This window comes from Phalacrocorax carbo, chromosome 7 (assembly GCF_963921805.1).
Source record: "Phalacrocorax carbo chromosome 7, bPhaCar2.1, whole genome shotgun sequence".
NCBI lineage: Eukaryota > Metazoa > Chordata > Aves > Suliformes > Phalacrocoracidae > Phalacrocorax > Phalacrocorax carbo.
In genome coordinates this window covers 20,790,070-20,802,180 of record NC_087519.1, presented here as the reverse complement: position 1 = coordinate 20,802,180, position 12,111 = coordinate 20,790,070, and the positions used below count along the sequence as shown (strand labels likewise).

The window sequence follows — 12,111 nt, the reverse complement described above, 5'->3', positions numbered from 1 at the left end:
GAGCTCGTGTCTTTTTGTCTCTCAGTCTCGCATCCTAAAGCCCTCTTTTTTCCTGCACTTTTCAAATTTGCTTATTTTGAAACGCAGCAGTTCCAGATAAAAAGGTCAATCTCAAACAGTACACTTGTCATTCATTCTTCTCCTACTCCTCCATTTGAAGGGATGTACAGATACAGACATTCTGATTTCCTCCATCATGGGTGTGAGAAAACATTTGGACAAACAGGTTTGGGTTTGTTTATTTCCTGGCACACAAGTGATCTCAATAACAGCAGAATAACCCTCACATTCCAGTGCTCCATCCTAAAAGCCCCAGTGTACAAAACAGCCATTAGCCATTACTATCCTGACATGGGCCCAACACAGTGAAAGCAAGGAAGAAGGTAGCAGTGTGCAGGTCTACCTCAGTGAAGAAGGGTGTTGGTTAGAAATCAAGCAAAACTCTTCACAATTTTGCAATGACATGTGCTCTGCACCACAGCACTTCTGGGTTTTCCAGATGACCATGTATGCACCAGGAACTTACCTATTGCTATTAGCATCCTGCAGTATATAGAGGCATCTTGAGAAGCAAAATCATTTTACTGCCAAAAATACAGTGATCCGTCTAATACAACTCTGCTTGATACAAAATTTGCCAGCCTCATAGATAAACCTCACATCACAGTACAGTATGAGCATGATCTGCAGGTCTGGCCCTGCAACATTAAAACCCAGACACAGCTTGAAAATATAATGTGTGATTTATTCATAGCATCTACTTTTAGTAGACAGTAGAGCTTTTCTCAAGAGCTTACCAATTACTGCAGAAAACACAGTACTACAGTAAAACGACTACTGTAAACAGTATTACAACTTCAATCTGCATAGTTGAATGTGTATTTGCCTTAGCACATGCCACTTATTCTTTATTGTCTTTACTCTTGGTATAGTTATGTTTTATGCCACATGAATGTAGTAAGCTTTATAGTTTTGGGCATCCATAGTAAACGGTTGTTTACTGTAGAATTTCACTATAGGACATTCCAGATATTTCAGTAGAATGGTATAAATACCAAAAAAGCTGGAAATAAATCCTTACTAACTGACTCTCAGATTCAGTTTGATAAAGCAGAATAAAGTGACTAGGACTAAAAGGGGCAATTCTACTGAATCTAGAAAACATATTGTAAATACTAAAAACTTATACCTGGACCTTTACCACAGGATGTAACACACACTGCTGTTACACCAAAATTGGAAACCGGGCAACAATTACAGTGATTTGGCAGGCAAGGAAGCACAGGTTCTTAGTCAGAATAATGTGGCAAGGTAGATAAACGTAAGAAATAGAGCTTCCTACCCCTGGAATTTACATTTAGAGTTTTTACTTCAAAAAGTAAGAATACACAAAAATGCTTACACTGCATATAGGAACACACTGATATTGGTGAAGATGTGTTCTTAAATATGCACATATTTAGCCCCTTTTATTAATTTCACACAAAATGCAGGCATTGCAAGAATGGCTATGGCTTTATGTACAATGTTTTCAAAGAACAGATGACTTTTTGCCAGTCATATATTAGGCAGTCATCAGGTTGCTCTGCAACGAATCTCAAAGCATGTAAGAGGAAGTGAAAGAGACTGATAAAAATAAAACCATCAGCTCCAAAATCTCATAACCACCTCCAGCTGCTGCTTCTGCAGTGCTTTGGAGAACTCTCTGGACTTGTTACACTTGTGTCCTTTGGAGGTTAAAGACAATGATGATGATCAGTGAGTGTTAGAGGCTTTAATATTACTGCCTTAAATATTCTACAAACATAACCCACCTGCTAGCTCAAAAAGCACATGGCGACAACTTTCAAAAATTAACCAGAAAAGGAAAGCATTACTTTTACAGAGTGACTTTGTCTGTCACCAGACATATTCCAGAGCAGAAATGTGGCTTTTCGTTGATCTGTAATCATTCATGTTTTGACAATGGAAACGGGAATAGCACCCATTGCTACCGAATCACTTGTATGCATTGTTTCTGTTATTAGTATTGTCACAGTGCTATTAGTGGCAATTCTCTGGAACATTTTGTGGGTTTGGAGCAGATTCCAATGTGATGAGATATCAGGCACCAACATACAGTATCATCATTAGAAAGCTTAAAGGAGTGTAATTCACCTGTAATTTGGTAGCATCTACAGCTTTGTTTCCCACTATCATTCGCAAAAGTGTGATGGTATTATACCTTGCCTGAAGACAGTTTATTACAGATACCTGTACATATTGGTTAGAACCCATTTGGCAAGGCACAGAGGTGCTGTAGGAAATTGACTTTATAGCATAATTACCCACACAGGCACGGGTCCCTCAATGTAGAGTAAGCCTCTGGAGGAAAACTAGTTCTCCAGTACAAAGCATCTACTAATAAAAAAAAGCTTACTAAATTCCAAATCTTTAGATTCCAACAGGTCAAATATTCCATATATCCTTGCCCTTCCTATTGATTTCTACCAACAGGGGTTTTGTGTGAGGACCTAGCTAGGCTCATCCAGCTGACAGTTATCAGAACTACAGTGCCATGATTTTGTTTTGCCTTGCAGACTTTAAATTGGGGCACACTACAATGCTGTTAAATGACACTGCAGCGGTACAACTTAACCCAAAAATATTACCACCAGAATGGCTGAGGTATCACACATCTCTAACGGGACTGTAAGTGCATTTGTAAGTAAAAGAAATTTCAGAAGGTTAGCTCTGTTCTAATGAGCTCATTTGGACAGTGGCAAGTAGGAAAAACTATGATTTTACCTGCAAGGGGCCACGTTGGATATTTGCAGAAGTTACTTATAAGAAGTTCCATTTTTCAACCAATCAGAGAGCTTTGCTGCTGATGAGATGAGCCAGATATCATTAAAGTTCACTCAGACATAAGGTGCTAGAAAAACAAAATTTACCATTAGTTGACATTTTCTGTATCAATTTCCAAGTAGAAAGTGACAGCTGTTCTGCTAGTGCATCAGTAAGTCAGTCCTATGTGTTCTGTAAGGCCAGTATTTAACAAGCTGATCTGAAGTCCCTTATCAATTCAGTTTAGCCATGAGCTCAGCCCTGAACTTAATTTCAGAGTCACAAATACTGGAAACTAATTGTGGCTTTCCACCTGGAAGCATTTATTTTTGCAGCAATCTCCCTAAACCTGTACCTGTCTCATTAAGGAGGCCAGCTGCACCCCAGATTGCTTCCACTTTGAAAGCTCCAGCATTTCTGACTAGTCTTTGCTAATGCAAGTGGCAGCTTGAAATCACCATGATAAATCCACAAAAGCGGACTGCCAGTTTTCCTGGGCACTTGGACATCTTGCATTCTTCACACATCTAAGAGCTCCAGTACCTTAAGGCATACAAAGCATTACAGTACCAGGACAAACCCCTAGCCAGTTCAGTGGATGGCTCTCTGTCATGCTATTCCCATGCTTGTACAGTGCATTAACATGCAAATCCAGAGTATCACATATGCTAATGTCTCCTAAAAAGACTTTTCGTTTCAACTTAATGAACAAATGGAATCCTGCAGCATCACTGTGGGGAAAACAATTGCATCGCACAAGTGACCAAGGTAGACCTCCAATGATCTGTCAGAAGGAACGGCCACAAGTGAATGGCAAAGCAAGGAATATGGCCAAAGAGAAGAAAACCAGCTGTGGTAATTCTCCCTGTCCACCTCAGCTTCAGCAGCAAAAAATAGTGCCATGAGTGAATGATCTGTGACCCTTTGGGTCTGTCATGGCCCACTGCTTTGGTGAAGCAATCCCACACTGTTTTGTTATAACTTGATCTGCTACTCAACTCTTGAGCATCAAGCAGTGTAGATGGTACAAGCACAGTGACTTCAGGGTCCATACATCTGTTATTCCTGTAACTGCTGCAAAAGCAGAGGCTGGGTTGGCAGATGGAAGATTTGCCTTTGAGGAGAAATAGGTCAGATATCAGAAAGTAAAAACAGAAAAAGATGTAGTCTTTCTTCCCCAGCAGACTGATACTTTGCTCAAACATACCCTTAGTAACTGAAGGCACAGCTCCTTGAGAGCAGCAATTCCTCATACATTATGAAAAACAACATCACCCAGCAGGCTCAAAAGTGTTGCAAGGTCTCTGGCCATACAAGCCTCTGACAAGGTACAAACCAAGCACTCTGTAGTGAGATGCAAGAAGTGGATGGCTCAGCATAAATGCTTTGCTTGGGACACACCTCCTAGGCTGTGTGACTATTATTACAAGAGGGTAACTTCCTGTGGGAGGGCTCCATTTCTACATGCTGTTAATTAAATGCTGGAGGAAAGAAGAGAAATAGTGTTATGCAGTTAGTCTATGCGCATGTACTCACTAGGATTGCACTGGCTTTTTTCATCCAATGAAAAAAGGGATGAGCAGGGACATCTTCAAATAGATCAGGTCGCTCAGAGCCCCGTCCAACCTGACCTTGAATGTATCCAGGGATGGGGCATCTACCACCTTTCTGGGCAACCTGTTCCAGTGTTTCACCACCCTCATCGTAAAAAATTTCTTCCTTATATCTAGTCTGAATCTACTCTCTTTTAGTTTAAAACCATTACCCCTTTTCCTATGGCAACAGGCCCTATTAAAAAGTCTCTCCTCACCTTTCTTTTAAGTACTGAAAGACCACGCTAAGGTCTCCCTGGTGAATTGGTGAACCCCAATGTAAATAAATTCCAGCTAACAGATGGCAAATAAGAGGAAGAGGAAGTGATGAAAGCACAAAATAAAATAACAGGCAAGAGCTAGCACCAGTGATCTCTGATACCAGGCTGGACCTAATCATTAAGATAAGCAACAAAACCAGCACATTTATGTTGTTATGGCTAACTATAAGGTAACAGTGTGCTGTAAAATTTTTTTTAGTATATGGAAATAATAATCTATCAATTCCTACATAGTCCACAAACTTTTTATCATCTGAGATGTTTGCATAGCATTGCGGTGCAATAAACTCACCTCTAAACAAAGTGATCACCTGTAAGAATATAGAAGTTTAATAGTTATAAGAGATCAAAGTTTTTACTTTTTAAAGTTAAAAACACTATAAAGCCTGAGCGATTAAACTGAAGGTGTTATATTAAATGTATATTAAAGGAAATTGTTTGAGATTGCAGGTGAAGAAAGGTGAGAACATACAAGCCATCATTCTCATGTTAGAAGGCTGTGAGCTTTTTAAAGAACTACTGGGAATCCTCAGTAGAGGATACGGTATAGTTGACATACCTTGACTTTTCGGAGTAAGGGAAGGCAACAGCACAAGCCACTTCATCAAAGCTGACTTGTAACAGCTTGTTTTATCCAAGTAGAAGTCCATGCAGTTAGTGCTTTTCCATTTGCCTCACCGAATCCATCCTCCTACCCTAAAGAAATGAGCCAAAAATAATAAATAGACTGTTTAGAGGAGTTACATAGATTGTAGATAGTACAATTACCAAAAATTTTAGTAGAGTGTCTTTACGTATTGGACTACCTCTGATGGCAGCTCCTTTAAAGACAACAAAGTTATAACTTACTGGCCTATTTAGTAAAAAAAGAAGGTGGCTAAAACGTTTAGGGAGAAGGCAATGAGTTGTTCAACACTACACTGACAGCTTGCCTAAAAACAGCAGTGGGTGACCTTCTCCAAATAACCCCAGTCAGGTAGCAATTGTGCTAAAAGCAGAAGACTTATGTTATGCTGGTAAATCAGGAATGCCTCCATCCCAGCCAATGTTATTAGACTGTTTGGAGATGAGACAAGAGCAGAACTGCATTGTGTGGCCAGCTGAAGAAGACAGGAACCTCAATATGGAGATAAAACAGTATTTAGATTAGCACCTTTTTTTTTTCTATCTAGGAACTTCAGCCTGTCCTACAGTGCTTGGAAAGGGCACGTAAGACCTTCTTTCCCCTTCCTTCTACACAAATCTTCCCATGGCAAGTCCCAAAACACATGATACTCTATACCCTGCTGAACCCTTCAGCTGTAAAAGATCACTTCCATAGAATTTCTTTAATGCTCCTCTGGAGTGTCTTTATAGATATTGCTATTTCCCAATAGGCTGCTTTAGCTTTCTTTTAAAAAACCTGTCAAGTGATAGTGACAACAAATTCTCTGCTTCTCTCCTACTGTTCCCAAAATGCCTTTTGCAGTTCTAGTTTAGAGATATGGTATGTGTGGGCCTTGGAGTGGAAAAGGGTTGGCAGGAGGCAATCAACTTTTTCTCTTGACACAGAAAATTACGCTCTCCTAGGGCTATAATTTATTGACATGTCTTTCACTAACAGGTCTTATGGCACAAAGTTATATCCAGCTCTTCCCACACAGCTATTTCCACCCATTGCACTTATTAACCAGAAAGCCTTCTAAATGTTATCTAGTAGCAAGAATTAAGCAGTTGCATTTTGCAGATCATGTTCCTTAGCTTGCTTTTTCATTTCCTCTTATTCAACTTTATCACATTATGTTCCCTCTTCTTATGTGTTTTTCCTCTTCACAAAGCTCTTTAAACAGCTGCAAAGGGGGAGGGACCATTCTGCTCTCGAAAACTCCACTTTGCAGAATGCTTCTGCCAGGTCCTACTGTCTGTCTCTTTCCGGGCATTTAATACCTCCAAGATTCAGGTTTGCTTTTACATCTCTTCCTTGTGCACCCCTGACAACAGAGCCTATTGCCAGCTGTCTTAATTGAAGAACAGTAATCCACCTCTTCTTGTTATTGCCATGAGGAATATGTACACCCTCCTTCTCTTTGTAGTGGGCTCCTTTTATTTTAACGGTAAGTGATCTTTTCTTTCAGATACAGTTTGCAGAACAGCGACAGCTTTCGGGGCTAGGAGGTAGGACTGTGATATAAGCTCTCAGACAATTTGTAACTATCACCTCAGTAGGTTGCAGACTTTAACAGGATGCATGAAATGGATTATTTTAGTGTTATTTCTGGCTTGTTCAGTATCAGCAAATCCACTACAATGGATATGGACAGACAATAGGTTGGACATAAAATGACAGAACAGCAGGAGATGACAATGATAATCGCAAATATCCCTTTAGATGCTCCGAGGATCATCTGTGATGGGAAAAGCAGATATTGTGCTGAGAGTGAAAAACTAAAACAATTAACCATGACACGAACCATAAATAAGACAGATCTCATCCCTCTACAGTTATTGGCTCAAGTTCATATATTTTCCAAAGTCCATACTTCCTGTTTGATTAGTATGTAAATAGTTTAAATTAAATTGAAATATGTAAATATATGCTAAAAAATCAAACATACATTAAGAACATTTTCTTTAGTCCACCAGGGTTTCTTGCATATCTTTTAGCCAACACGCATAGCCTGACATCAGCATGAAATAGTGCATTTACCATGGGAGCTTCTTCCCATGTTGAGACTTCACTGAAGTGTTCAGAGTGAAACTGTCTGAAACTGAACTGAGACAAAAATCACATATTTCCCATAATTACCTATTCATCCCACAGTTGTTTGTTTCTTCAATTGCTGAAAGGCAACTTTAGAAAACATCTGCTTTGTAACAAATGATGAGTGAGGGCCTACTTTAGATTCTTAGATTACACACTTTTAAACCCATTAGTATTTCCTTTTTGTTTGCATTAATTGCAGTACAGAAATTAAAACAGTCTTTAAAATACAGTAAATTGACCACTACTTCCATTGGAACAATAAGCCTTCCAAATTAATGTGCGTTGTTCTAAGAGGTTATATAAATCTTTTTTCTCAAGACTATGCTGAGAAGTAAGAACATCACGAAGTAATTTTAGAGAAGATAATGGGATTGTCTTATTGCTGCTTCTCACTTGCTCTTTATTAATTGCAAATGGGAATTTGGTGTGTCACCATTGTCCACATAAGTTATTTGTGAGAGAGGAAAGAAAAAAAAAAAAGACAGCATATGCTACAACATGTTATTTCTAAACAAATGCTATTTCTACTTTTATTAAAATAACTGAAGTCAGGAAAATGGAGGAAACATGCCTCATTTTAAATTTTGCAATTTAGACAGTGATAGCAGTGTATTTGCCTGTATTTGTGAACATTGCTCCTTATTCTGTCCTGTGGAAATCACTCCCACATATTTGTTATTACATTGAAAATAAACAACATAACACAGGATGACTAGTTATTTCATTTTATATATTTAAATTAGACCATGTAAAAGGGAAAGTTTGCATGGGGGAATTAATGAAGTCTGTGTTTTTGTTTCTTCTGCTGTGAAGCTGGAAGCTTCCTGATGCAATTTTTTTTAAATGGTCATACTCCCACAGAGAAAAAAAAAACTTATTGCAGAATGTGTACTGCAAGTTATGTGGCAATTTGCTCTCCTTGTCGGGGAGCAGATGTGTAGCATGTTCAATGAAGCTAAAACAATTTCCCCAGCTCAGGATTCACCCCGATGTGTTTTCTCTGCTGCTGCTTTCAGTACACAAAAATACTCCATCCCCAAACTAGGACTGCTTCATCATTCTTGTTAAAATCATTTGCCTAAAAGCATCAGTCTACCCTCTGCAACATTTCTGGTGATTACTGCTATTTGGAAAAAAACAGTTTGCAAGGGAAATGGTGCACTTCCATTTCTTCCAACTCTGAGAGGAAAAAGGAGTTTCAAATGCATGGTTACTGACATCGTGAAATGTATACAAAGATTAACCTGAATGACTGGTAATTTTGTTCTCATTAGGTGCCATCTGGTTAATATGTAGATTGGTAATGGAAAATAGATTATAAAAATTATACAAAAATCACTGATTTTCACACGTTATTTACAGAGGTTGGCTTTAGCAACCTTTAAGGCAGTGCACTACTGACATCTAGGGGTATTTGACACAGGCATCTAAGTGAGATGAGAGAGTAGCCCCTTTGATCTTTATTTCTGATGATTAAGTTATTGAAAGGTTGGGATGGGATGGCGATTTTATAAATAATTATTCATTACAGGAACCCCTTCCCTAAGAACAGATAATTTCTTAAAGGGATTTATTATTTAACAAATAATTTTTTATAATTAAGTTGTGGCCTGTCATTCATCTGCATAAAGTTTATTGACAGAGTCAGTACTTTGAAATCTAAGCTGTTCTCATCAGACATGCAGACCCCACAGTATGTTTTGATTTGCAGACCAGCCAACTACAATTACTGAAACCAGGTTTCAGAGAAGAGGATTATTACAAATTCAGAATTAGCTTTCTGCAAATATTCCACAGTTTGTACTCCTTACCTGCTGTTTAGCAAATACTTTATATGCTAGAATATTTACAGAAAAAGATGGCAAAGCAGTGAAATATATTTTACAATTCAAACAAGAATTCACTGTCTTTGCTAGCAGCATTCAATGACCACTGTATAAAAGAAACCAAATGACTATTTATATTTGAATTATAGCCATCTGCTTATGTCACTTACATGTGCAACAGTGGGAATGTTTGTTAAAAAATAAAACAAAGCAAAAACAAAACAGAACAATAAAATAACTTTAACCAAGACTGTCTTTATAGCTACCACAAGGCTCCTCACCAATCCTTATAAACACAAAATGATTCAGTCCTAGAGTATGGCCCCATTTTCTTCACAGTATCAAATTTAGCTCTACCTTGATTGCAATACACAAGAAAAAACAGAATCCAGAGGTTAGCATGGATCAGCATAGCTCTAGATTGATAAGCCTTTGATTAAGCAGGCTTACACTGAGAATAAATGTAATATTAAAATATCACATGATACTAGGGCTTTTATAATTACTTGCAGGGAGGGACAAAGCAAGTGTGAATCAAAAAATCAAACTGTCCCGACGAACACAGATGTATTCACACAAATTTGTTTTCCCAAATGCCTTGGGAAATATTTGAGAAGCCTATTCTGAACAACATTACAGTTAAGTATATGTGACAAAATTTGTGCTACCAATTCCATGGCATATGCTGCTCTTAAAAGAATTAAAACAAGCATAGAGTTTATCTCAACCTTTCCCCAGAGCTTGAGTAAAAGCTGTTCAGATGTGAAAAATCTGTTCGATGATGTTTCCATTTATGTCTCTCCACTTTCTTACTGGATCAGAAGCAAGAAGGTCTTATAGAATTTTTTTTAATCTAAGTGGAATTCATAAGTACCAAGTTTCAAGAGAGACCTGTTCCCTGTAGGGACACTATCCTCATTTCTGCAATATCTAGGGTTGAGTTAGGTGCCCTTTCCTATGGAAGAATCGTTCTATCAATTGGATTAGAATCTGTTTTCACTAAGACCTGTATCCATCACTGTCAGCTGTGTAACACAACACAGAATTACTCGACATACAGCGGAATCTCTCTGGGTCAGTTCTGTTGGCAGGATGTTACCAGGACCTTAGTCATTAGTAATATTATGTTGTCAATAGTGGTTTGAAAAGTCCACTAGAATGGCTTTAAAAAGCACGTGCAAGAACATGGGAACTGATGCTATTACCTGTGGGGCTGTGCTGTAAGCTGTTCTGCTCCATGGAGAATGTTCAGGCTTTTTTGATAGTATCCTGCAGATACTATATTTTGCAGTCACTGAATTCCAGCTTTTGCCATCTAAGATTTACAGTATTTGTGCTATTTCATAAATCAGGTTTTGTTTCCACATAAAATAAGTATGTGTTTCCACATACTGCCTTAGCTTTTCAAATAAAATCATTCTGAAACAGAAACATCACTAGCTACCAAAGAGCTCCCAGTCATTAAAAAACCCTTATAACTCCTGCAGGCTCATTCCCTGGTTTTCCCTACACAGATCAGAGTCTTTCAATTTTTATGTATGCCTGCAACTCTGTCTCCTACAACACTAAAGAGAAAAGTCAGTCGGACTCCCAGCATTTGGATGATTGAAACATTCTTCCTCTCTTATTAAGAGCATGGTTTGCTCCCTGTTCTATTTCTGAATGTACTCCCAAAAGTATCTATCAATTTGAGCTATACATTTAACTGTGAATAAAACCCAAAGGGTTTTTGATTTATCTGCTTTGATCTATGCTCTGTGAAAGACAGTCAACTTCAGCAGAACAGATATTGGTGCAAGCACCATACCTCTGTTCACTCAAGCCTACAGTCTTTAGAAAATCAAAAGCCCTCATTATTTCATGAGGACAATCTGAAGCACAGAAATTCTGTGATCCCTACATCATGTCATTCGGTCTCCCTTCTATAGTCCTGTTACGTGATGTTTTACAGGAAGCACCGCAGCAGATGCTGAAGAAAAGCTAATGAACCACCTACTTAGTCCTGACAGGTACAATAAGTTAATTCGACCAGCTGTCAACTCATCCCAGTTGGTATCTATAGAACTGCAGGTTTCCCTGGCACAGCTCATCAGCGTGGTAAGTTCAAACTAGGCTATACCTTTTAATTCATTACTACCTGCACAGCACTCTAAGTAAAAGTCGTATTGGTACTCCTATGTCCCTGATATTTTCTAGTTTACATAACACTTTGAAGGCAGGGCCCATACATGTGATTTACTGGTTTTGTACTTCAGAATGCATCTACAACAGGGAGATCAACCTATGCCTAAGCAATAGAGGACAGTGACTAGATATTAATCCAATAAAATTCCATTCATCAAATATCAAAATCATTCCACTGATTTCAGTACAGCTACAGTAAGTTACACCAGGTCAGGATCTATCCTGGACTGTGTACACAATGCTAAACCATCTTCTGCTGCTTACATCAAAGAAATGTGGTTGAATGGCCTGAAAACAAGCTACGAAGCCAGCTCAAAATCTCACAGCATGTCAGGCATATCAGCAAAGAATAGTTAAATGTTGTGAAGACACATTAGTTCTGGATGGAATAGCTTAACATGGTTAAAACAATCCTCATGTAAGCAACTCCTCATATTCAATATTCAAAATTACTTAAAAAGGTCTGAAAGACCACTCACAAGGTTAGCATGTGTTTAACAGTTCCTTCCAAGGCACAAATACACACCTCAATGCCAAGATTGGTTTAGCATTAACTGCAGTAGGAACAAGATCCAGCACATAAGTGGAAAAAATCTCTTGAATCAGGGCTTTCAACTCCGCTGCTCTCTCCCTGGATGAAAAAGAGGATATAGATGACT

At 38.4% G+C, this 12,111-nt stretch overlaps 1 protein-coding gene and 1 long non-coding RNA gene across 2 annotated transcripts in view; one reads left to right on the top strand and one right to left on the bottom strand.

Moving 5' to 3' along the window:
- Positions 1-5,264: 5,264 nt before the first annotated feature.
- Positions 5,265-12,111, bottom strand: part of LOC135314304 (uncharacterized) — an 18,614-nt gene continuing 11,767 nt past the window's right edge. The window contains exon 3 of the long non-coding RNA XR_010373781.1: positions 5,265-5,395. This is a non-coding gene — a long non-coding RNA (uncharacterized LOC135314304). The remainder of the gene's footprint in view (positions 5,396-12,111) is intronic.
- Positions 6,558-12,111, top strand: part of LOC104051266 (neuronal acetylcholine receptor subunit beta-4) — a 12,883-nt gene continuing 7,329 nt past the window's right edge. Inside the window, exons 1-2 of the mRNA XM_009512289.2 lie at positions 6,558-6,792; positions 11,220-11,365. Coding sequence (XP_009510584.2) covers positions 6,738-6,792; positions 11,220-11,365 — 201 coding nt within the window. The 5' untranslated portion in view covers positions 6,558-6,737. The remainder of the gene's footprint in view (positions 6,793-11,219; positions 11,366-12,111) is intronic.